Here is a 26,525-nt window from a genome sequence, read left to right as displayed (position 1 = left end):
CTCAAGTGCTTCATTGTTTGTGTGGGCTGGTATTTAGGTGAGTCAGGAAGTAAAGTATTTGCCGGAAAAGAGCACAGAGGCTTTGTTTTGATTTCTCATAACTTCATTTCCTCATCACAGTGGGCCATTATGTAAACAAACAATGAACAGTGAGGCGATGTTGCGCTGCATTAACACCTTGGCATGTGCATGATAGGCACACATAAATAATGACGTTTCATTGTTAATTTTCAAGACCTCTGAGTCTGACTTATGAAAAATAAATGTACATGTAATTATATATAACTTTTACATTACTATACAGCTTTAAACTCCATATTTGAACTACTACAAATATTAGAGGGGAAAGGGGATAAAAAAATAAATGTCTAGTGCTGAAAGATGAAAATAAAATGTTCACCGAAGGTTTCTCACTGAAGGCCACCGATGAATTGTCTCCAACACTGCATTCTCTAATAGACTGCAATCATTAAGGAACAGTAAGTCTAACTAAAGCATGTACATAAAGGCAAAAATTAAGGTTTTTATAAGCAGTAAACTCCCTCCCATGGCCAAAACTAACTATAAAACAAAAATTAGGTCAGTAGAGAAGCTGAGCTTTCCATTACAAACAATTCCCGATTACTTTTGGAATGTGCATCATCACAGACTTCAAACCATTAAACTCACAAAAGGCTCAGAAAACCTGTGACTAAGCACAGCCTCAGTGAGCTGAACAGGCAGACAGTACTACAGTTGGTAGTGTATGATGAGAGCAAAAGCAGGGCTGAATCAGTCTCACTGAAACCTCTGGAAAATGTCTGCAATGTCTGAGTCATACCATAAAACAGAAGTTATTACAATGAAAGCAAATGAGTCAGCATACAGCAGTGACCTTGTAAAAGGAGAGGAAGCACAGTAAATGAACAAAGCTATTAAAAAAGCATAATAAATGGCATCTACTGGAAATACCTTTAAAGTAGCTTTAATACCAAACACAATACTGTCAAACCAGCTGTGCCACATTAAGTCACACCTGCAGCAGAATGGCTCAAGAAGGACTCATCATCAATCAGCTGATCAATCAGCTCATTATTGTAATCCAGAGAGAAATAATGTTGGATGGACTGCAATAAAATTGTGTACAGACATTTATCTTCCACGGAGGAATTATGGTGTTGACTTTGATTATCTAACTTTCCACTGTGGCATTTCCTTTGTGAATCTCAGCAATTACTGGATGGATTGCCATCAAATTTTGTAGGAATTCCCTGGTGAATTCTTTGTAATAATGTCTATGCCTATGCTGGAGTAAAGCTTTGCAGAACCCCCTTTGACCTGAAGTTATTTTTCTTGCTTAGCTATGTGAAATAATAAAAGATAATGGGCCTAAGTGTGCAGTAAAATGAGCATATGTCTCCTCAACCGAAGACCCTTTAAGGCAGCCTTAAGGGCACACCTTTGATTTTAGCAATAATTTGGCTCATGCTTCGGTCTTCTTTTTAAAATGAATATAAACCACTTGAGATCTTCCACAGCTAAAAGGGGACTTTCTTTTTCCCACAGGTCAATTAGTTTTTAGACTTTCCACTTGAGAACAAAGAGACACTATCATCAAGAATCTTGAATATGAATTGCTGTCTTATTCCAGAAACTCGCTATGCAAATCTTTCTCCATCGACAACCTATTTTCATAAAAAGCTCTAATTTCATAAAACAAGGAAAACCAATAGTCATTAATAGCCACAAATAGCCATTAAATAAAACATAAGTCTGTCATGGTCTGCAGTCCTTCTGAGGTCCACCTTTTTCTCTCTTTTCCTTCTCTATTCTTCCTGTTCTTTCCACTGATTTTTAGTAAGCAGGTTCTTACCACCTTCCTAGATCCCTGGAAGGTGTGGCTGCATACCAGTCTCAACAAGGTTTCTAACAGGTGCACCTGCTACCCAGCTCACTAGTTTGCAGCGTATTTAAGGATTTGTCATAGCATCCATTTTTCACCACTGCTGCCATATTTGTGGTAAAAATCTTCCATGCTTAGTGATTGAGTTAGCACTTGTTTTATTATTACTCATTGTGTTAGTCAGTCGGTCTCTGCCCAGCTATCTCTTACCATCTCTGGATCGTTTACCACTGGAAAAGAAAATAACAACCCCACTCTTCCTCCTCTCAGGTGACATTGCCAGCCTGCTCACTTGCTCAATCCTCACTGTTCCTTCTTCACTGCCTGGATTCCTCCTTTAACTGACAGCGTGCTCAGTGAATACCTCAGGCAGCAGAAACCCAAGAAAGTGGAGGAAGGCAAGGAACCATCATGGAAGGACAGGCCCCTGCACGGTATGTACCACCGGCAGATAGAGGAGGTGGCTGATATCCAGAAATCCTACCAGTGGCTGGACAAAGCTGGACTGAAAGACAGCACAGAGGCACTAATCATGGCAGCACAAGAACAAGCTCTGAGCACAAGATCCATAGAGGCTGGGGTCTATCACACCAGGCAAGACCCCAGGTGCAGGCTGTGTAAAGATGCCCCAGAGACAATCCAGCACATAACAGCAGGGTGCAAGATGCTAGCAGGCAAGGCATACATGGAACGCCATAACCAAGTGGCCGGCATAGTGTACAGGAACATCTGTGCCGAGTATAACCTGGAAGTCCCGAGGTCAAAATGGGAGATGCCCCCAAGGGTGGTGGAGAATGACCGAGCTAAGATCCTGTGGGACTTCCAGATACAGATGGACAAAATGGTGGTGGCTAACCAACCGGACATAGTGGTGGTAGACAAACAGAAGAAGACGGCCGTAGTGATCGATGTAGCGGTTCCGAATGACAGCAATATCAGGAAGAAGGAACACGAGTAGCTGGAGAAATACCAAGGGCTCAGAGAAGAGCTCGAGAGGATGTGGAGGGTGAAGGTAATGGTGGTCCCCGTGGTAATCGGAGCACTAGGTGCGGTGACTCCCAAGCTAGGCGAGTGGCTCCAGCAGATCCCGGGAATAACATCGGAGATCTCTGTCCAGAAGAGCGCAGTCCTGGGAACAGCTAAGATACTGCGCAGGACCCTCAAGCTCCCAGGCCTCTGGTAGAGGACCCGAGCTTGAAGGATAAACCGCCCGCAGGGGTGTGCTGGGTGTTTTATATATATATATATAGTTATTATTATTATTATTATTATTTTATTTATTTATTTATTTATTATTATTATTATTATTATTTTCATTTCACATTTCATTGCAATAAAGCGGAAACTGAAATTACAGTTTGGGAATTCTGCTGCATTCACTGTTTCAGAACACTGTATAGAAAGGGTGGGTAGATTGTGTGAAATTATATCTTGACATTTTCCAAAAAATTTGTTTAGCTTCATCAGTTATGAAGCTGCATTTGTAGCTTAATCCACTGCCACCATGTGGCAGCAGGGTGGACCTTGACAGTATAGACAAACCTGCCTTGTCTGCTAGCAGCAGTGTCACGAAACTCGAGCTTGTGCTTCCGAGGAGAATGTCAGTTAACCAACCTGCTCTTACAATATAAATGAAGCTTTACAGCTTTATAAGGAGCTGTATTGAGTTTCTTTAGACTTCATTGTGTGCAGTTTCATTGTGTTTAACCTTAAATGGTTGTCTGACCTACTTGTGTCAGTGTGAAAAAAGGAGGCAAAGCTAGCTTTGCTAGGATAGGCAGGGCAAAGCAAAGCTTCTTTTTTGAGGAAAATCAGATTTAATTGTTCAAGTTACAAGTACCTGGGGATCCCGCAGGCAAATGGGAACCATGAAGAGGCCGCTAGAAAGGCTGCAACCACCAAGTACCTGCAGAGGGTCAGGCAAGTCCTGAGGAGTCAGCTGAATGGTAAGAACAAGATCCGGGCCATCAACACGTACGCCCTGCCCGTGATCAGGTACCCTGCTGGGGTAATAGGCTGGCCAAAGGAGGAGATAGAAGCCACTGACATAAAGACAAGAAAGCTCCTTACCATGCATGGAGGGTTTCACCCCAAGTCCAGCACCCTGAGGCTGTACGCTAAGCGGAAGGAAGGGGGCCGGGGACTGGTGAGTGTCAGCACCACAGTCCAGGATGAGACAAGGAACATCCAAGAATACATTGGATGGCCCCAACTGACCGAGTGCTCAGTGAATACCTCAGGCAGCAGAAACCCAAGAAAGAGGAGGGAAACGAGGAACCATCATGGAAGGACAGGCCCCTGCACGGTATGTACCACCGGCAGATAGAGGAGGTGGCTGATATCCAGAAATCCTACCAGTGGCTGGACAAAGCTGGACTGAAAGACAGCACAGAGGCACTAATCATGGCAGCACAAGAACAAGCTCTGAGTACAAGATCCATAGAGGCTGGGGTCTATCACACCAGGCAAGACCCCAGGTGCAGGCTGTGTAAAGATGCCCCAGAGACAATCCAGCACATAACAGCAGGGTGCAAGATGCTAGCAGGCAAGGCATACATGGAACGCCATAACCAAGTGGCCAGCATGGTATTCAGAAACATCTGTGCCGAATATGGCCTGGAAGTGCCGAGGTCAAAATGGGAGACGCCCCCAAGGGTGGTGGAGAATGACCGAGCTAAGATCCTGTGGGACTTCCAGATACAGACGGACAAAATGGTGGTGGCTAACCAACCGGACATAGTGGTGGTAGACAAACATGAGAAGACAGATGTAGTGATCGATGTAGCGGTTCCGAATGACAGCAACATCAGGAAGAAGGAACACGAGAAGCTCGAGAAATACCAAGGGCTCAGAGGAGAGCTCGAAAAGATGTGGAGGGTGAAGGTGACGGTGGTCCCTATGGTAATCGGAGCACTAGGTGCGGTGACTTCCATTCTACACTGTAAAAAAGGGCAGTGAAATTGACATAAAAACCATGTAAAACCCCTACAGAAATGTATAGTAAACCCCAAAACACAACTTTCCTGTTTTGATCACAGTGAATTATTGTAAACCTTTAAACAGAATGTTCCTGTTATATTTACAACATGAATGTGTGATTATAATCAAATTTATTGGTTAAAACTACAAATACTGTGAATAAAAACAGTGAAACACCGTAATACTCATAACCAAACAATCATGTTAATTTGACATGCAAATACTGTAAAAATCACAGTTTTAGTCAGTTTTTCTTAAAAACACATGACGTATATGTAAGTCACTTTACAACTGCATGGATGTACTGGGCCTACTTTTAACATGATTCATGAAATGATGCAAAGTCATGGATAGGACTAATAAAAATGTTTTCACAGAAGATGTCATTGTGAACCTGAGAGGTTGCCTCTCCATTTATAGGCTATATAAAAATATACAATTAAAATTGTTTACATCATGTTTTTTTCTTAAATCATTTGCAGCCTATTGTAGGGTAACCAATAAGAAATTATTATTTAACGACTAAGTAATGCTTCTGTCATAATGCTTGTATTCTTTATGTTTCTTTTAATTGCAATGTGATACTTAGACTAGAATACTTTTTTGGGTTAGGTCAGCAATGTCTCATTATTAAAGGCTAAACAAACTTACAGTGCCTCCCATAGGATCTCTATGGTGCCTCATCTCCACAGAGCTGTAAGCTACTTCAGGCCACTCACAGTTGCACTGAGCGCGCCTAATTTTGAATGTGCATCTGAAGCTCGTCTCTGATTGGATAATGACGTGAGGGCGGGAGGAGAAGAGCGCCTAGTTCACGACTATAGCTAAGAGCCAGCACGAGAGAGAAGACGGGAGAAGAAAACATCGAACTTTCAGCAACTACGTTGTTAGGACAAATTACAAACATACGATTTCAAGTGTTTTTTGAGGATCTGTGTTTGTTCGTCAGAAAGTCTGCACGGTAAGTTCAATATCTTGGCGACGTTTTTTCGAGATAAAAGCACCAGTTGATATTTAGACCAAGGCTCATAACCTAGCGCTAGCATGCTAGTTCAGCTGAAAAGCACAGGCAAACTTTAGAAATACTAAAAATGATCATCTGCGTCTTTTGTAAAAAGGTATTGGTCACATTAAGAGGCTATGTACTACATTGCAGAGTGCATAAGAATGAGCCTTGTTGTATTTTTAAATGTGTTGGCGCCAATTGCAGCCAAACATTCACCACGTACTCTGCTTTCAAGGGGCATGTTTATCGTGTGCACAATGCACCTGCACTTCAAGCTACTCCTAAAGCTCTTGTTGCAGATTTAAAATGTGCAGTTTCATTATGTGCCCGCCATTTTCAAACAGTGAAAGAGCTAGTGTCTCACTTAAATGATCATATTGCAGGGGGCAGGTCTGTGTCATGTCCAGTAAGTGGTTGTAAGCATATGTTTACAAAAAAGTCATCATTTACTTCTCACATGTGTAGGAAGCATAAAGCTTGTTCCCCAGATGGTATTGATGACATGTACAAGGAATCTCGTCCTCAGCCCCCAAATGACAGTACAGAATATTCAGAAAACACACATGAAACCATGGCATCTGCTAGTTCAGCCAGTGATATGCTAGAGAAGGATAGTCATTCTTATCTCAGAAACATGTGTCTCTTTTACCTTAAACAGCTACTCAGCTACTTTGAAGAGAAGGAGGAGTCCATGCTTCTCTGTGTTGAAGATACATGTCTGGCAGATGAGGTACAACTGGAGCAAGTGCCTCTGACACCCACTATTATCATGTGTGGTAAGTCTGTTTCATAGCTCTCTCTCTCTCTTTTTTTTTTTAAGTGCATTTTTTATAGAATGTCATGTGACTGCCGTGTTTATTGATATAACCTGTTAAATAATTTCTTCACAGGACAGTCCTGCTATTCCTCAAGAAGATACATGCTGAGTGTTGATCGGAACCTCGTCAGCACAAACATATCCTCCTTCATTTCTGCACTGTGCCTCATGTTCGGGAGCTACTACAATTTCAACATCCATTATCCATCTGAGCTGGCTTCCACTTTAGAGTTTCTTCAGAGGTGAACAAATATGGCTTTGTTATTTCTTATAACTGAGACTCTGGGATCTGGAGTCTGGCTTTGATGTGGTTCGAGTCCAGGTCTGGCTCTGAGTCTCGGTCGGCTTTGGAGCCGGTTTCAGTTGTTTTTTCTGTTTTTTGTTGTTGTTTTTTTTGTTTGTTTGGTTTTTTTAAATACATTAACAGTCTGAATCTGGGTCCAAGCCTGGCCGAGACTCAGGGCTAGACCAAGCGTCAACTGACGTCTGACTACCTATAACCTTTGCTTTGGATTTTAACAATGCTAAAGTGTGACATATCACTGCAGAAGACACTCGTGAAGGGTGCCAATACTTTTGACCATGCATTGTTCACTTCCCCACAGCATTTTGGTTATACTTTGTCTTGAACGTGGTCATGGCCATGACTGTGTATATATATGTATATACTTAATTTTTACTTACTTTGTATGTGTATTTTAACTGATCAATTATAAAAATGCTTAATAAACTTTTATATGATTGTTATTCTACAGGTGTTTCTTCTCCATAAACCCAGAAAAAGGAACCAAAGTAGAGAACAAAAACTCAAAGCGTCGTCTCAGTGTGAACCCTCGAGTCCTCACCCTGATTTAGGATCTCGCCGACCACGAGTGGCGCTAAGCCTAAATCTTGACTCTCTGTGGACTGTTAGTTTTACTTTGTTAATTTTGTTCCACAATGTGTACTGGAACCTTTTACTGGTCGAATGCATGAAGCCAATTCATGAAGATGTTCTTTCTTTGTAGGAATGTTCTTTATTTACATAAGAAAAGAAAAAAACAACATGCTGCTACTGCAGTGTTTCTAGACCACATGTGTAGGTTTGTTTCACCACGTGGTTTTGCTGATGTTTTCTGACCAGGGCCATGGTTGTGGTGACAGCAGGGTGCGTGTTGCGTTGCACGGTGATTATGATCATTTTTGGCACAATATGTGTTTTTTGTTTTAAAGTCTTAACAGGTTATTTAACTTTTTCTGGTGGAGGGTCTAACAAATGCTTGTTTCATGAACATGGTTCTTGCTTTGCAGGAATGTTCCACAGCTTTTATAGCCTATATTTTGATTGAATTGTGTAGTTGCTGTGTGCCTTGCATATTGTGTTAGTTGGAAAAATGGATCCATTTGCTGTCATTTTGCTAATGTGGCTGCAAAATAAATTTCCCAAAAGTGATATTTTCCTCTCTTGTGTTTTCTCATGTGTATTTTTGCATGTTTGGGTGTAGGCGTAGCAGTAAGAAATTTGCTGGGTTATGGTTAAAATTTTACATTAAAACATATAATATTCAGCATAGATTTTATGTATAATTTACAGAGCAGCTCCATTTAATATGCACAGTTTCACCGTAGTTCTACCATTTTAAATTAGTTCTTTGTACGATATTTCCCTGTTAATTTTGCAGTTTATGGATCCACAAAAAGCATTTATTACTTGTAAAAGATACAGGAAATAGTGTATTTATATATCACATCTATGTGTGAAATTAACTTCTTTTTCCTGTAGATTTAACAGTTTTAATCTGAGATTCATTCACTGTAAATCAATTTACAAGTTGCATCTGTAAAGCGTTTTTACAGGAAGTCCCTGGTAACCCCAGCTGCCAGGGTTTTCCTGTAAAAACAGCACGTTTTTTTTTACAGTGTAGAACAAGGCTTTAACATGATGTGGAATGAGTGATGTGCTGTGAATACTTTCTGGACACGCTCTAATTTCCTATATTTCTCAGTTTGTTGATGTATTTAGAGACAAAACCTCACTCATAGTTTTATAGGGATGTAAACCCACAGAGGAAATGACATAATAACTAATAAAATATACAAATGAATAAGACAACCAAACTGTGAAAATGGCCCGAGGGCAGAGATGAACTGAAATTCCTCCACCCAACAGATTATCTTCATGGGCCTGTCTAATTACACAGGCAGTTTTTGGCAGAGGTGTTCACTGAAACTTGGAACAGCGTGGACATGCTTCTTCTTTTTTCAGCAGTTGTTATTTTTAACTTTTTTGTTTTTGCTATCAAAATAGTCTTAGCACATACTCAACCTTTATTTTTAAGTGGGTTTTATTGGGTTAGATTTAAAAAAACAAAAAAAACAAAAAAAAAAAAAAACAATATCTCAAGGTTTTAACAAAATAAAATCAAATGTATGTGCATGACCAGAGTAATGGCTATGATGAAACTGATATTTCCCAACAGTTCTGGCTCTAATGTTTGTGTTACAGAATAGCAAACATGATTAAAAATATGTGGAGCCTCTGAGGCAAAAAAAAAAACTACTTTCCACATTCCTGAGCGACACACACACACACACACACACACACACACACACACACACACACACGTGCTCATGCACAAAGACTGAAGAGTGAGTGAGAGAGAAAAAGAATCAGACAGAGAGGGAGGGCCAAAAACACGTACAGACTAGCAGAGCTAACAGAGTGCCCATAAGCTTACAGATCCAGTGGTGAGTCACTTCTCACTAAGCACTGACAACAGAACAGGTTAGAATGTGTTATGAAAAGTCCAGCTAAGGAAGACCTGAGCCTGTCCAACATGAGGTGAGTGTAAACATATTGTTTTCATGTCTATTTCAAGCTTGTTTTGTCTCTTAACATTTAAAACAATCTACCTGGATCACTTGTAGTTCCAATCTTTCAGCACATTCTAAATGTTGAATAATAATTCTAATTGCTATATTTGAATTAGAATATATTAGAATGGTAGCATGGCTCAAGATCCTAAAGAGATGTAGTTTATTGTGGAGGCACATAAAATTCACTAGTTGATCTAAGGGGTGGAAAATGTTAACTTGATGGACTTCCTCTACTTGATAGTAATTCTAATTCAATACAGTGTTCCAGACAAAATAGCGTCCCATACTTATCATTTAACAGTACACCAGTTAGACAGGAAGTGGGAAAAGTGGCAGGTTTCAATGCCCAGTAGTAACATTTTGTAGGTTGTTTGACATATTGACTCTATCTTGGCTTAAATATTTGAGCCCAGACACAGCTGTAGTTGTCCACTAGTTCAGGGATAGTTCAGTAGGTAGAGTAGTGGCCCCATGATCGGAAGGTCGGGGGTTCGACTCCACTGAACGGCTACCCTGAGGTACCCCTGAGCAAGGTACCGTCCCTACACACTGCTCCCCGGGCGCTGCATTGGTGGCTGCCCACTGCTTCACTGGGTGAATGGGTTAAATGCAGAGGAACTATTTCCCCATGGGGACTAACACGCACACTTTTTACTTTACTACAAAAAATAAATAAATAAATCAAACAAAAATAACTAACTAACAAAAACAATCTCTTCCAGTGGTCATGCAGTAGCTTCCCTGGATAAATGGGGGTTAAAGAGGAAATGAAACTCAAACTGACATAGATGTAACACTGTCTGTGAATTTTTTAAACACGTTTAAACAAGTTTTTAAACATGTTTAGTGCCATCTTCTGTCAGTATGTTTATGTTTGCTAGCTAGTGACAGAATGGATAACTCTGAGGAAAATCAGGACACTAAAACCAAAAACCAGTCTAAAGGGATCACTTTTGGGCTGCCCCTGGCTGCAACAATAAGTTTTATGTCAAGCAATAATTGGCTCTAATGTTTGATGGCTAGCTGCATTCAAACAGGAAAATCCATGTGTTTGCTGTAATGTTCATTGTTTTAAACCACATTATGAATAAGATAAGTGTGGAAGAGCCTGTTTAAGTCATGTGACAGGTTGTTCACCCAGACCGACATGCTGGAGTTGGAAACTGAGTTTTCTTTCCTTTTTAAAGGTTGCATTGCTTAAGGTTTCCTTAGTATAGGAAAGCAGGAAGGTGTGCATTTTTCACTTCCTCTATTGTTTTTATGTACAGCCTCACACAGCTGGTAGCATGGCTAAAGATCCTAAAGAGATGTATTTATCCAGTTATTCACTGAGCATAGAAAAACACTGAAAATCCCTCTTTCCAATACCTCAGCTGTGTTAGAAAGGAATGAAAAGGGTATTTCAGTGCTATGAAAGGTGTATAAGCTCTTGTGTTAGGAAGGAAGTGATATAACACAGAGCATCTTGTTTTGTAACAAATAGGATATTTAAATCACAAAATAGCATTAAAATATGACTTTCTTGGGTGGAACAATTGTTCATCACAATGAAAATTAAGTTTTTGAGACATCTGGAGTATGTTGGCCTGGAGGCATTCACTATTTCAGCTTTCACTACACAGGCTACAGGTAAGATGGCTTGGAGTATCTCTGCTTATATCCGTTTTTCATCTTTTAATGAGTTGTGTTGATAATTATAAAAAGATAAAGATTTCAGGTTTACTGTATGCTTAGAGACACTCCTAAGGCAAGCAGCCTCCTTAATTGCTGGCACCTGTGAAGCCCCTGTGGTAAATAAGCTAACATTGGGGAGATTTGAACAGCTGCTGGTGTCTATGTTGCCTGCCTGATGGTGTATGTAAAGTCTTCTCTAAAGATCTGAGCGGCTTAGTCATTTTGAGATTACAGGTTTTAAGGTATATTTAGAGAAAGTAGAAGGAGTGTCCAGGATGTGGTGATTATTCAGGGATTTGTTTGTATACTGAACTCACTGGATGTCTCCTGCTGCTCTGCCCTCTTAAATGTTTTTCAAACAGTTTTACTTTTCCCTGTGTGATTTATTTTAGTTCTTTAATGCTTCAACTTATGTTGAACCTTCGGTTATTATTTAACTGTAATGCTGAATGCTCAGAAGCCAACCCAGTTAATCTTCTTATCTTTTAACTGAGAAGATGTCCAGAGAAGCTCATCCTGAGCAGATATAATAGTTGATGCAGTAGTGGACCTGTGCCCACTGATACTGCAGCAGCTTAGAGACGATGAATGCAGTACATGTGAGTGCTGCAGCTCTGCCCTACTGCAGCTGCCTCCCTTTTCCCACTGTATCTAATTAGTTTTTCATTGTAATCAGATTTTATCTCTATGGGGGAAAATAAAATTATCACATAGCTACTATTTTATCTTTATAATTAATGTCAATTTTCATGGCAATATCTAAAATGTTATTGCATATTTTATGACTTATATAAAGATATGATCAAGATGTTTGACAAGAACACAATTATCATGTTTCTCAACAGGGAACATTTACTACAAAGCAGCCTTCTGTGCTTGTGTGTTGTTGTCACACACATACATATACACACATTTATGGCTTTAGAAAGCAACAATGGAGGCTGCTCAATGAACTAAAGTGAACCCCTGAATCCCCAGAGTGCTGGATCACTCTAGGGCTACTTCAGTTAAAAGGAAGCTTCTTTAGTAAATAATAAGATTTTCATCAGTCCTTTGCTAGTTAGTGACATTACTTTGATATTTTTTTCATATGTTTCATGTCATATTCAGTGCCTGGTTTTAGTCAGTCACTGAATATGACCATTCATTGATTACTCATTCTCTGGCAGCATTAATAGGACACAAAACAAGGGCTTATAGGTGGAGTCAAGTGCCACTGAGACAGCACACATTTCTCTTTGCTGAGTAGTTTTTCCTTTTGGGTTTTGCAATAAGACAGAATTCATTTTAAATCCCTCTTGCTCTTTGTTTGTAAACTCCTCCTTAAAATGCCTGAAACCAAAGCACTTAAACAAAACACAAATCTACCCACACTATCCTGTTTAATAGAGCTTTTACGTGGTGGATGCTTTGATTTGTTGGGTGTGACTAATAACATCTGCAATTGTTATGTTCCACTTGAATGTAGTATTTTACCACAACATTGAGTGAGCATGTGCAACTGGAGAGCACTAGCAGTGAAACACGGAAGCAGAATTTAAAGTTCGTATTGTTTTCTTTAATGCTTTCCTGACCAGAGTATTGATTTGAACAGAGCAGACTGTAATGATTTAGTAATTATTCAAGACTCTCCAGAATACTTTTGTTCTGTTTTGCTCTAACGCCCCAATATAGTATCACACTCTTTCTTTTCTTTACTTGTCGTGTGGTAATAGAAAGAATTTGTCTCATCAAGCACAGGTGTTACTTCTATCAAATTGTGACTATCAAATATTTAACATTTACTAGAATGCTTTTTCTGTTCTTCTAAATCTAAATGTCTGTTGTAACAAAGCTGTATTAAGTTTGAATAATTGTTGTTATTACTTTTCTTTTCCTAGTTTGAGGGATGCTGATGGGAATATACAAAGGCTTTGTGATTTAACTTGACATTTCCCTTCAGAAAGAGTCATTCCTGCCATTTTTATACCCAGTCATCTGTTAATGGATTGGATGTTTTTCACTGTTTGTATAATTTGTGATTTAGTTCTTCAGCTCACCCTTCTTTGGCATTTCTCCCTCTAGAAGTGTCTAGTTAGTAAGCTGTTTTTGCTGGTATTTGTTCAAGTTTTCCTATCTGTCTCCCTTATGGTAGAAGGCTTTTATTGGAAATTCTTACAGGAAAGTCGTGATTCTTGAAAACAACTTTCACAGTAAGCGGTTTCTTTAAAAAAGTAACTGTCAGAGTCAAAGCGAGAAGACGATAAGCAAGTGCTTTTGATGATAGTTTAGATAACAGCAACTTAATTTCATTTAATGTATTTATCTTACTGCTCTTTGTCTATACAGCAACAGTGCTGGTAAAGAACATTTGATATATGATAGAAAAACAACCTGTGCGCATAAACATGTGTAGCATCTGTCCCTGCGGAGGATGAACATGATAACTTAAACAGAATCATCAACCAAGTGCAGCTGTGTTTGTGCATAGCATGTAAACAGCCTCATTAAACCAGAGTAAAGAACACTCATTAGTGAAAAAAGTCTGCTGCCAGATACATTTGTCATATCAGTGCAGTGGGCCCAGCACTGCCAACACATGTCAATGAAAGAACTGTTTGCCACCAACTATTGACTGCTGGGTAAATATCAGATGCAGTAATAGATCTTTACACTTACTGGATGACGCTTTCCATGCATATCAGAGAGATATCGCGACTTAATGAATGATAGAACTGTTTGCTGTGTCTTTCACAACCTGGTTACTAATTTAGTGCATAGCTACCCTTGTCAAAAACTTACATTGTATTATAGAAATTATATATTACCAGGAGAAGACTGACTTGTTGATATTCATATATATATATATATATATATATATATATATATATATATATATATATATATATATATATATATATATATACACACATATACATATATATATATATATATATATATATATATATATACACACATATACATATATATATATATATATATATATATATATATATACACACATATACATATATATATATATATATATATATACATATATATATATATATATATATATATATATATATATATATATATATATATATATATATATATATATATATATATATATATATATATATATATATATATATATATATATATATATATATATATATACACATATATATATATACACATATATATATATATATATATATATATATATATATATATATATATATATATATATATATATATCATATCTGATCTGCTTCTCAACCTTAATAATCAGAAATTTATTTACCCCACTGAAGCAACCATCTGATGTGAGGCCCTCTATATCATCAATCAAGTCCTAAATAGAGTTGTTTGGCGTGTTGTGAGCACATCTTTGTGTATTTTCTGTTGGTTTTATTCTTCCAGGAGTTTTATACTAACCTCATTTCTCCTTTCAATTACTGTACACAATTGGATCCTAGTCTTTAAAGTATTTCCAAAAGATCTTTTAAAAAGTAGACCATTCAAATTTTGCTCTTCTTGTAACAACAAATGGAAACCTTGTCCTTGTTATGCTCTTATCTGTTGTTACCTGTTTTAGATACCGGATGAGCCAGTGCAGCTACATGGTGTCCTCTATCAGCAATTATGGAGCAAAAGCAAAGAAAAAAAAAGAAAAAAGCATTCACTCATCTTATTTCTTATTTGGTTATCCATGATAATTTGAGCACTTCCACTTGGTCATAGTTAGAATGCAAACAGTGTCATAGTTGTAAAATTTAAACGTGACACAAACAGTGATAACAAATTATCTTTCTTTTTTTTTCTCACATGCTTGGGGAGATTCCAGCTTGTCTTATATGAATTTGGCAGTGAGCCAGCCTGGGGAGAATAATTAACTCTGAAAAGATTTTGTATAGTATACTGTGTACACAAAAGAGATTATGTGTAGGTGTTTTGACTGCACTACGTACAACTCTATTTTGACACACCACATGACTTTGTTAAACAAATGAAAATAATACTAAAAATTTGAACAGAGAAGTCTGCAGCTTTGCCAACATGTTTGTGCAGATTCCTTTAACCGATAAGACTGTACACCGCAGAACAGAAAACATTTCTCTTGTGGGAATTGTACATTCATGAGAACCACAAAAAATTCAGCAAGAGGTCACAGAGAACAAAAGTACGGTTCATAAGAGGAGTTAAACACAGAAGCTCATAACCTGCTGGTTAATATAAAATCTGATAGACATAACTTAAAAGCTCTCAGTGTTTGCAGGAATGTGGCAATTTGGCTTACCTCTGTTGGAAACATTAATGAGGAATTTGCCTGAGGTAAAAGGTTTTAGTTTTCTGTGGTGGCCCTGAGAGATCAAATGCAGTGGAACTTGAGGAAACACTAACAAAAAGAAAAATGCTGCAAAGGCACACAAAATGTAATAGATGTTGAATAAAAAGCAAAGGAAGCTGAATAAAACACAACAGCAGTAGAAAAAAAATAAAACTTTACAAAGCAGAAGTGTTCTGTAGGAGACAGCAGAATAGCTACGGAAGTGACAGAAACCAAAAGAAAATGCTTAAAGAAGCAGTGAATTTATCAGGTTTGTGAGGGAGAAAATGATGCAAAGCAATGTGTGAAGATCACAGTACAACAGGTCACACAGATCAAAAAGTCTTGACCTTTAAGTTTTTCTAATTAAAAAAAAACTTGATTAAACCATCCTATTGACTGCAAAATGACCTGTTGTTGTTTAGATTTATGCCTAACAACCACAAGATAAAGCTATCTGAGACTACACTGTGGGAGTTGCTGACTACTCTAATGTTTTTGCAAACTTATCCCCTTTTACAACTGGTGCACTGATCTGTATCTGGATGAGTAATCTGAGGAAGGGCAATTCTTAACCTAATGCTTGGCACACAGTCACACCAGCCAGATTATATTTGGTAACAATCAGATTTAAATTGCTGCTATGTGTAAATGAAATCTTTGCCACCAACAAAACATCAGTCCCACAACTTGAAAGGTCAACTTACAATAAGCAATAGAAATGATTCATCAGATCTACTCATGACTTCTGCTGCTGTGTTCTATATCTGCATCTAGGCAATCAATATAAAGTATGGCCAGTGTAACTAAACTAAACTAAATTGCATGTACAGTCAAAATTTGTTTTTGCTCCATTATATACAAGAGCAGCTGGTGAATGACATGAGTTTATGTTTTGTCTGGATTAGCATTGTTTTCACATTTTAGCATTACTATTCACCACTTATGTATCACACAGGCAGGCCTACAAACCAAAATATAAATGTAAAGAGAAAAAGCAAGAGGAATGCAGATAGGTGCTTCTGAACCCTGATGGAGTTATCACAAGACAACACATGGGATCAAAGAAAGATCTTGCATGGTCCGTGTGGTGTGGCGTGGTCTGCGGTGCCGTGCAGGGTTAAACAGTTACCTATTAATAGTCCTGCAACAGGCAGGTCTTTCATGTTCACATACCATGAATGGGTATTCATTAACCATGTCCACTTAAAGTAAAAATTGTATTTCACAATTTAACACTATTAAGATCAAAATTGAAATGAAAATGTTAACACTATCAATATTTTTTAGTGATATCTGGCAAATGATCTGAAAGACTTGGTGCCAACTTGGGGTTAAACTTGAACTTGGCACTAAAATGACCAAAATAAATGGAAAATGAAAACATTGTCTCGTGGCTTGAAATATAATTGCATTTCAAATCATTTAAGACAAAATTAGCATTGTTATAATTAGAGATGGCACGATACCACTTTTTTATGTCCGATACCGATACCGATATCATAAATTTGGATATCTGCCGATACCGATATGAATCCGATATAGTGTGTTTTAATCAACAAAACTGTTTTTTTTTAAATATCTTGCTGCATTTTGTATATGTTCATACTCAAGTTTAAAACAACAACTACACTAAAGCTATTCTGTTATACCTATATGCAAAAAAAATTTCATAGTTCAGCAATACTGATCAATCTAATAAACTTAAACCTACACCATCCTCCCTATACTGGTATTTTAAAGAGTACTTAGCATAAATATTAAGCAACCTAACTAACAGGGTTCCAACTCCCAGCAACAACAAAAATAAATAAATAAAAAATAGGGAACCACCCCTCACGCGCCACCTCATGATGCTTAATCGACGTAATCAACCTTAATTTGATGCAGTGTGAAAAAATAAATGCACAGAAATCAATTATTTTTCAAGAAATATTAAATAGATTCAACATCTTTCTTCAACAAAATTGCAGACTGCACAGATGGTACCTTCCCAAAGGAAAAAGTACTATAGCTTACTAGGGTATATATATTAGACTTAATAGTCACTATATACAATAATGGACTTCTATACATTTTACATCAGATTAAAACTTTGGGTGTAAGATTCGGATAAATATTAAATAATTAAAAGCTAGACATTTTAAATGAGAATAAGAAAGAAAAGTATGTCTTTGTGCCCCCTTTTCCCTGTTAATGCCCTATCGGCCCCCCTGGCTAAACTTTGCTAGATGCGCCCCTGCACAGTTACCAGCGTCAGCTACGTAGAAAAAGATCCTCGAGTAGAAAGTAATATTAAATACATTCTAACAACAGCTGATCAAGCTTAAACGTGCTGCTGTTGTTCAGCCGCTGGTTTCCTCTGTCTGGTGCAAAGTGGGCCAAAAGCAAACAAGAGACACGGACTCGCGACAGAAAAGCCGATCAGCTGATCATTAAGCAGTTTCATGATTGAAGTAGCAGCCGGAGAGCGAGAGGCAGTCGTTTGTTAAGCTTAACGCAGGAATGCTTTACAAACATTCAGAGATGGACTTACACACTTGCTTTACTTCTCTCGGGATAACTTTGTCGGAGATGAAATGCCGGGTTGCTAGCAAAACTCCACATGCTATCTAGACCACCGACAGGTCCCGCATGCCACAGCCGCTCTATCACGTGATGCATACTGCTCCAACGTGCTAACGTTCTGAGGTGAGTTACGGCGTGTTGCAAGTTTTGTGAGGTGCTTTCCTGATATTTAATGGATTGGATTACATTTTTTATTTTTCTCCGATATCCGATCCAGTAATTTAGGTCAGTATCGGACCGATACCGATACGTAATATCGGATCGGTCCATCTCTAGTTATAATATTAGTATAATATTGATAATGCAAAGTACCACAGCTGCTTTACATGGAAAACATTACTTTACAACAGTGCCTTTATGTGACGTGTCTTACTAAGTAAATGTTATTGATGTTTTTCTAATCTACTGTCAATTTCCAGGAACAGCTGTCCACTGAGGCCCAAGTCATATAGCTAAACAGTATTACTGTTGTGTTACTTCCCATACAATGTTTAACTGACAAATAAGGAAGAAGATTGCCAAAGTAACAAACACAGATATTGATTCAAAGAACTCATCTGTCATGTGACACTTTTTCCCCTAGAACAATACGTTAATTCACTCATTCACATGAATAATTAGAAATGATGAGTAACTGACTCAAATGTCAGTGGAATGTTATGAGAAATTACATTTCCCCAATGAATATATTTGTGGATAAATTATATATTTGTATTTTTTATCTATTTATGTATTTTTTATTTATGTTTCTGAATTATAATTCAGAAATTAACACATCAGTTTATCATGTACCATCAATCTGTTAGATGTAGCTGAGTCAATGAATTAAACAAAAATTATGTTTGACAGGATGATGATATATATATTTTTTTCCTATCCAGACTGTCACAAATGAACAGACAGTGCTCTAATACAGTATAATGACCTACAATTATCTAAAATAAACAGGGCAACAATGTTTTTCTACTCTAGCCATATCCATGCAGAATTGTTTATTCGACTCACATCAATTCTGGAATAGATAAAACAACATTGTTTTATGAGCGTTATAAAGCTTTCACGTAAGGGCACAAACAATGTGTAACCTTGAGCTACTACTATAAAAGGGGAGGAGAATTTGAAAGTGTCTGCATTACCAGCCCTTAGCAGAAAGGTAGACTTCACAGGGTAAGTGCTGTGTAATGACAAAGTTGCCGTTGTTGATGTTTACTGAGGGACCAGTGGAAATGTATATTGTAAATGGATGAAACTAATGTCTTTTTAAATGCAGGTTTGCTGCCTGAGTGCATTCAATAAATGCGGTGATGTGTGCGGTTTCTAGGTCAACTTAACCTGAAAAGAAGCTAGAAATCAGTGACTACCAGACACACTTATAACCCAACAGGAAATTATGAAATTAAATATATCAGAAAAAAGTGTTGCATTCATGCATCTTACAGGAATTAAACATTGGTTTTGTTTACTGTTTTGTAGAAGTGGTGTACTGTTACGTGTCACAATTTTGCCCAACATTGATAATGCAATTTCAAAAGTACACATTTTTCTCTGATTTATATACTTGCATGTGTGTGTGTAAATGTTTAGACGTCTTTGTGAGGACAGAAAAATTGGCATGCCACTGTACTTGTCGGGACCAACAGTCACTTATGGGGAGAAACGGTTGTCCCCACGAGTTTGATGGCATTTTTGTTATGCTTACTACTCAATCACATCTAAAATTTTTGGATTCAGTTTACTTTGATTTTTTATGCCCTCAATTCAGTTAAGTGAACACAAGGAAAATTGCAAAGAGATCTGAAGCCATGAAATAGATTTTTTTTTAAAGTACAGAAGAAGTCTAAGAAATACAGGAAAGGGGATTGAGGGAAAGCAGGGAGCCTAAAAGAGCACTCAAACACAGAATAAAATCTGAATGAGCATTAATGTTAATGTTTAATGAAATGTTAATCAAACTATTACGTGTATCTGGCATTTACTGTCTACGAAAATCAATAAAATGTTTTGATAATCTTGCCTGATCTTGTTCATTTCCAGGTCTAAAACAATGATTTGGAAGTTGATCCATTTCAGTGGTGTCTTTCTTGGAGCTCTCACACTCCCAACTCCATCTTCACTCCCCACTACCAACACTGAGGAAAGACCCTGTCAGATCTACAACTCTGACCGATCTGCAGATTGTCTGGGAAGACAGCTTGACAGTATCCCATGGAGACAATTTCCACCCACACTTGAAGAAATAGACCTCTCCTATAATAAACTTCAAGCTGTTTATGCTGATGACCTTTTCCACCTCCCTAAGCTTCGTATCCTCAAGCTTCAGTACAATAACATTTCATACATTGACAATGATGCCTTCAGAAACAACACACTCTTGGAGTATCTTGACATCTTCAATAACTCCCTGCAGGAAATTCCTGCCAGAGCTCTGACACCTCTCGTTAATCTAAAAGAGCTCTACATGTCTAATAACCTTTATATAAATGCAACTTTGGCTGACTGCTTCTCCAAACTTTCCAGACTCCAGGTTCTCTCCATGGGCGGCCCTTTGGTGATGGGCCTAAAAAAAAAAGATTTCCAACCCCTGAAGAACCTTAAGCTCCAAGGATTTGCTATTAAATGTTCCTCCCACCTCCATTACTATGAGCCTGGAAGTTTAGAAGTCATTCAGACAAGTCAGATGGGCTTTGACATGGCTATAGACCAACACCCAAATGCTCTTGTTCATATGCTACAGGACCTAGCTAACAAAACATTCACAGTCATTCAATTTCGTAACCTCTTTGAATTCACATACTACATGGGACAGGAGGACATTTTTCAGGGTTTAAAACACATTAAAGCCAAGCAACTCATCTTTCACAGAGGAAAATTCAATGAGAACCTTATAAGGATGGCTTTAATCAATTTACAAGCAACCAGCATCAAAAGATTAAGACTTCAGTACATTGACTTTGCCCGTTCGCCAACATTTGTTGATAGTGGTGCAAGTTCCAGCATCACAGATCTTGTACTGGATAAACTGGATCTTTGGTGAGTATTTTGGTGTCCTACAAGATTGCTCTAACAGTAGTTTACACATCTCACTGATCTAAACTGCACTACTGAATAATTCTGTACAATAATAACTATAGTTCTACAACTGTTAACAACTGTTTATAACTTGTATAGTTCATATTTCTGTATAGTTTCATATTTATATCCTGTTCGTAGCCTGTACATAGCTTGTACACTCACTAATCAGAATCAGAATCAGAAACTTTATTGTCATTGTCATGAGAACAACGAAATTAAGAATGGTCCCCGATCATTGCATCATCCCTAGCAATATCAACATATAAATAAAACAATAAAATTCAATAAATAAAATAGATAGAATACTTAAAATACTAATAAGATATAACAGTAAAACATTCACATACATTCCCACACACATGCTTCAGACCGTGCATAGATTAACACAAGAGTGGCGTGATGGACATTTTTTTGTAGTATTCAGATGTGTTATTGCAGTTGGATAACAGCTGTGTTTGAGTCTACAGCCTGTACATACTTATAGTTATAGCATATTCATAACATACCTTCATACCGTGTACATTGCAACATACCCATAATAGACCCATTTTTGTAATATATGTATTTTATTACTAAGCACTTTCTGGATGAATGCAAACTGCATTTCGTTGCCTTGTACGTGTGACATGTGCAATGACAATAAAGTTGAATTCTATTCTATTCTAATGGACCGTAAAATGTGATTTTGTGATTTTCATCTTGTAAATTATGGTTATACTTAAACAAGCAATTTTAGTCACAAGGTTGTGCAGCGCAACATAGGGCATGACTATAAAGGAACATACCAGGGCTTTAAATTAATGATCCAAAAACAGCAGCTGCACTAAATACGGTAGAGCTGCACAAGAAGATGATGCTATGAAATAGTGGGTTTGACAAGTATTTTGTTATAGTTATAATTCAATACCTTGTTACAAAGTGAAATTACATGAATGTGAAGCTCACTACTAAGGTCATATAAAAATACGCAAACTAAATATCTCTGTTTCTTGTAGGTACATCAGCAATCCTGATGTGCTACGATTTGATTGGCGTTTCACCTGGTTCAAGAAAGTTAAGCAACTGTCTATTCAACATGTGTATTTCAACTCTGCACCCTGTGATTCATGGGTTGAGATGAACGGTGTGGAATTACTAGATGTCTCCAATAATCGACTAAAAAATGAGTTTGTATTCAACCAGCGATGCGATTACAAGAACACCATGCCGAATCTTCATACATTCAACACAAGCAACAATGAGTTGACCAGCTTAAAAGACTTATCATCCCTCACAAAAGAATTCCAGGAGCTAAAGGTTTTGGATTTCAGCTACAACAAATTAGGATCTGCTAAAGATAGCCAAAATTGTGTCTGGAAACAAAATATCACCAAGTTTATTGCTCACCATAATAACTTTGTAGGTGAAGCTCTCAGTTGTCTACCAACCACAGTACAGTACTTGGATCTGTCCTACTGTGATCTGGACCAGCTGGACATGAACTACTTTGAGAAAACCACCAACCTCAAAACCCTTCTACTGAGTGGGAATAAAATTAAATTCATCCCATCTAAATGGGAAAGTGCATCACTGCAATCGCTAGCTTTGGATGGGAATTCATTTGGCCTAATTAGCAAAAAATCCTTTGAAGATATGCCTCAGTTGTCTCAACTTCAGGCAGGGAACAATCCTTATCATTGCACATGTGAGCTTCATGCTTTCATCCAGGACACAATTTCAAAAGGAAAGGTAAACCTCACAAACTGGCCTGAGAACTACAAGTGTTACCACCCAGAGGCTTTGCTCAACACAGTCATAGCCAAATACTTTCCGGGTCATGTAGCATGTGACATCAGACTGGTTATCATTATCTGTGTTGCAACCACCACAGCAGTGATCTTAATACTTATGCTGATTTGCTATATTTTTGACCTCCCATGGTACACTAAAGCAACATACCAGATCATCAGGGCTAAATACAGAGCTCACAAGGAGAAAGCAGCTGGTGATCTGGAAACTTTTACCTACCATGCCTTCATATCCTACAGTCACTCAGATGCTGACTGGGTGAGGCACCAGCTCTTACCCTGTTTGGAGAACAACACGAACCCCTATCGTCTATGCATTCATGAGAGGGACTTCATGCCTGGAAAGTGGATCATTGATAACATCATTGAGAATATTGAAAGCAGTCGTAAGGTACTAAAATGTATTATGTAGTAAAAGCACCCCACTATACACCAGCACATTAAAAGTTACAGTAAATTAAAGTCTTGCAAAATGAGAAACAACACACAGCAAAACCTAATTATTTTGGACAATTTTTTTTTAGGAGCTACAGTTTTAGTCAGTTGATCTATAGCAACGTCACTCAGTGTGTGTCATTTTCACATAATTTTGTTCATTCAAAGGCAAAACAAAATAGCTTATAGTCACCTGGTTCAGTAGATGCCACTTCTTCTTGGCACTTCTCATTTTTTAAACTACATTGCAATTATAAATGATGAAAACATCATCTCAAAACTTGCCTGACAATTTGTTGACTGTTGGAATACCGAGTCTTAAAAGTCTAAAAAAGTAAGTAATGGTGATATGAGTTATGCTAAATGGTTGATGAATATAGTTGCCCTGTTATTCAGCATCTCATCATTGTTGTTTGGAAATTGGTAGGAAAGCATAAGGTAGAGACCCTATAATAATTTCCTTTCTGTTGTTTTCTTTATTCCTAGGTAATGTTTATTCTCTCACGGCACTTCGTTAACAGTGAGTGGTGCAACTATGAGCTGTACTTTGCTCAGCAGAGAGCAATGGGAAAAACCTTCAGTGATGTCATCTTAGTGGTTAAGGAGCCTATTGATCCAAACTCCTTACCCAGCAAGTATTGCAAGCTCAAGAAGATGCTGAGTACAAAGACATACCTGGAGTGGCCCCAGCAGGTTAACCAGCAGGCATTTTTCTGGGCACAGCTGAGGAGTGTCCTGGGAAAGCCAACAACCCAAGAGCGGGCAAACAGTGTTAAGAGAAGAACCCTATCTGCGGGAAGAATATCTGTGATTGGTCCCCCTATTGAGGAAAGGGTGCCAGAAGAAGATAAGATGACTGTGGAAAAAGAAGCAGAACCCACAAACGAAGCAAATGAAGAGCCATTAAATCAGATACCACTGGTGGCATTTTAGCCATTAAATTAAAAAGAACTATTAAACAAATGCCTTTCTCAGTATTTTCTCAGTAAAGACCTCCCCTCAAGTAACCTTTTTGTTTAGGCTATGCCAACAAGGGAGCAAAATACAGCATCTCATTGTGATAACAAAGAAAAACAAACAACCCCTGCCCAACAATCTGTCTGCCCAAGGCAGTCTGTCATGTCATCCCTGACAGCTGAGCTGATGGCCTCTGCTTCACTTTCCCTCAGTGTCTCAGGCCAGGTGCCCTGCTGACAGGCGCTGAAAGGCCGGCTCACATGAGATCTCCCATGTTGCACTCTGGATAACAAGCAAGGTCCCAGCAAACCATGGTGACAGGTGCCACACTGTGAAAGGACTGTGCACTGTTACATTCTTGGCCCTCAGAGGTATGAGATCATGAATGTTCAAACTCAGATCAAGCCGAGTCAAATGAAACCATATAGTAAAAATACAAGCGATATCAAGTTGTAGAGCAAAAGCTTAGAAACTGGAGAATGGTAATGCTCCATCAATCAGTGTTTGTATCAGCACTAGTCATTTTGAAGTTTTCGGTGCAATATTCAATGTGTTTCAAGCTGAATACTATTCCTATTTTAGTGAATACTGCACACAGGTAGTCACCAATTTAAGTTACTGCCAAATGTCAGTCTGAACTTGTGTGCTTGCTGTTTGTTTATTCCTAAAGCCATCCCTCATGAGTTACTATTAGCTTTGCTGTTGGCATACATTGCAAAAGCACACTCACAGAGATTGCTCACTTGACACATGTCATACTTTCACTGGGTCCTCTATGAATCACTGTTTCATATAATAGTTAATGTTTATCAAATATTTGTTCAGTTTTCAGTGTTATCATTGTCACCAGGTATAATATAACTAAGGGAATTAGAATGAGTTATACAGACAGATAGCAGATACATGTCCAGTGCCTGAATGAAGTTAGATTTAGTTGTCTTTACACATGCTTTAAATAAAATAAAAGCTGTTGTATGATTAAGAAAAATGGTTTTGCCAGTTGATAAATGTGAATGTACGTTTGTTACATATTGTTTGTGATGGAAGGTTTTTGTTCTAAATATTGAGTCATTATGTCTACCTTACTACTATTTTTAATCATTTGGATTCAGTAATGTAATACTTTGATAAAATAAAAAAAAAGCAGCGTTATTTCTTTTTGCTGTGCTCTGACTTGATTCATGTTGGGCCATTTTAAATTTAACTTTTTTAAAACTGTTTTTTTTAATTAATTTAACTTTTATTTAAAAAATGACTTAACTGATATGGGTTTTGCTATTAATGGTAAGTGTGCAGCCTTGCTTACTTACATATGTGGGCAATAACAAAGTTTGAAAATGGCCAGTAGATGACACCCTTGAACTTAGGCAGAAATGTGACACCACACAGCTAAGGTGTGATGTGCACCCATTTACCAGTTTTTGGTAGTAAGGGGAGTAAGCTCATATATTTTACTTCCCTCTGCATATGTGTATAAGTAATGTTAACATGCAGTCTATAGACTTCAAGTGTTTTTGTATTAAACCGCAAATGAAGGACATGTTTGTTTTTCATGAAGAGTCATATTATACATTCTCTAAAATAATGCAGTGCCTTATTTTATTGTCTTGTATAATGCTGGTCATTCATAATTCATACTGTGCAGATGTTGAAATGAATGAATAAAAACATATTTAGTTTCATTTGGCAAAAGAGTGATCACCATAGGCACATTGTTTAGAACAGCTTTTATGAGTAATCGACAATGAATGGTTTTATTCCCCCACACGAAACACAGAGTGTTTAATCTCCAAGTATGTTCCCCACACCAAAAATAAAAGGCCAGTCTGGTCTCACCTGCTGTCTCAGACCAGAGAGGACATTTTTTTTAAAAACTGTTGCTGTAGATACCAAATGCAAGTCGGTTTGGTAAATTTTTAACTAGCATGCAAAAAGCATTGGCATTACACAGGCTACCAGGAGATACTGATGCAAATCAACTCTTAACAACCTGACCCGCATTTAATTTGTATTTCTGCAAAAGTCGAGCTGTCATTCAAATACAATCAATATCTGACTTGCAAATGATATTTAAAAAAGCATTAGTCATGCTTGATAAGCTTACACAAGACCTCGGAGAGGAAAAGAGGAGGAATACTTCAGCCAATTTGCTTTATTCTTTATGTTGCTGATTTTAATTT

At 37.8% G+C, this 26,525-nt stretch overlaps 2 protein-coding genes across 2 annotated transcripts; both read left to right on the top strand.

Annotated features, from left to right (window-relative positions):
- Positions 1-5,929: 5,929 nt before the first annotated feature.
- LOC146623282 (uncharacterized) lies at positions 5,930-7,539 on the top strand. Its single transcript, XM_085366643.1, has 3 exons — positions 5,930-6,643; positions 6,758-6,926; positions 7,440-7,539. Exons 1-3 carry the CDS (start codon positions 5,953-5,955, stop codon positions 7,537-7,539), a joined length of 960 nt encoding a protein of 319 aa, XP_085222769.1. The 5' UTR covers positions 5,930-5,952.
- Positions 7,540-9,414: 1,875 nt separating this feature from the next.
- tlr18 (toll-like receptor 18) lies at positions 9,415-24,321 on the top strand. Its single transcript, XM_085366640.1, has 4 exons — positions 9,415-9,505; positions 20,129-21,124; positions 22,162-23,344; positions 23,875-24,321. The coding sequence occupies exons 1-4, from the start codon at positions 9,462-9,464 to the stop codon at positions 24,319-24,321; spliced, it is 2,670 nt and encodes an 889-aa protein (XP_085222766.1). The 5' UTR covers positions 9,415-9,461.
- The last annotated feature ends 2,204 nt before the right edge of the window (positions 24,322-26,525 follow it).

The sequence above is a fragment of the Diplotaxodon limnothrissa genome, linkage group LG11 (genome assembly GCF_057381915.1).
Source record: "Diplotaxodon limnothrissa isolate DT_005_m linkage group LG11, D_limnothrissa_male_GT1.1, whole genome shotgun sequence".
Classification (NCBI taxonomy): Eukaryota; Metazoa; Chordata; class Actinopteri; order Cichliformes; family Cichlidae; genus Diplotaxodon; species Diplotaxodon limnothrissa.
This window is presented reverse-complemented; position numbering and strand designations above follow the sequence as displayed.

Bases quoted from the DNA above. Each gene is read 5' to 3' on its own strand.
- tlr18 (XM_085366640.1), top strand. From the start codon at position 9,462: ATGAAAAGTCCAGCTAAGGAAGACCTGAGCCTGTCCAACATGAG. The intron at 21,125-22,161 runs GTGAGTATTTTG...TGTTTCTTGTAG, and splicing joins CTGGATAAACTGGATCTTTG to GTACATCAGCAATCCTGATG. The intron at 23,345-23,874 runs GTACTAAAATGT...CTTTATTCCTAG, and splicing joins ATATTGAAAGCAGTCGTAAG to GTAATGTTTATTCTCTCACG.
- LOC146623282 (XM_085366643.1), top strand. From the start codon at position 5,953: ATGATCATCTGCGTCTTTTGTAAAAAGGTATTGGTCACATTAAGAGGC. The intron at 6,644-6,757 runs GTAAGTCTGTTT...ATTTCTTCACAG, and splicing joins ACCCACTATTATCATGTGTG to GACAGTCCTGCTATTCCTCA. The intron at 6,927-7,439 runs GTGAACAAATAT...GTTATTCTACAG, and splicing joins ACTTTAGAGTTTCTTCAGAG to GTGTTTCTTCTCCATAAACC.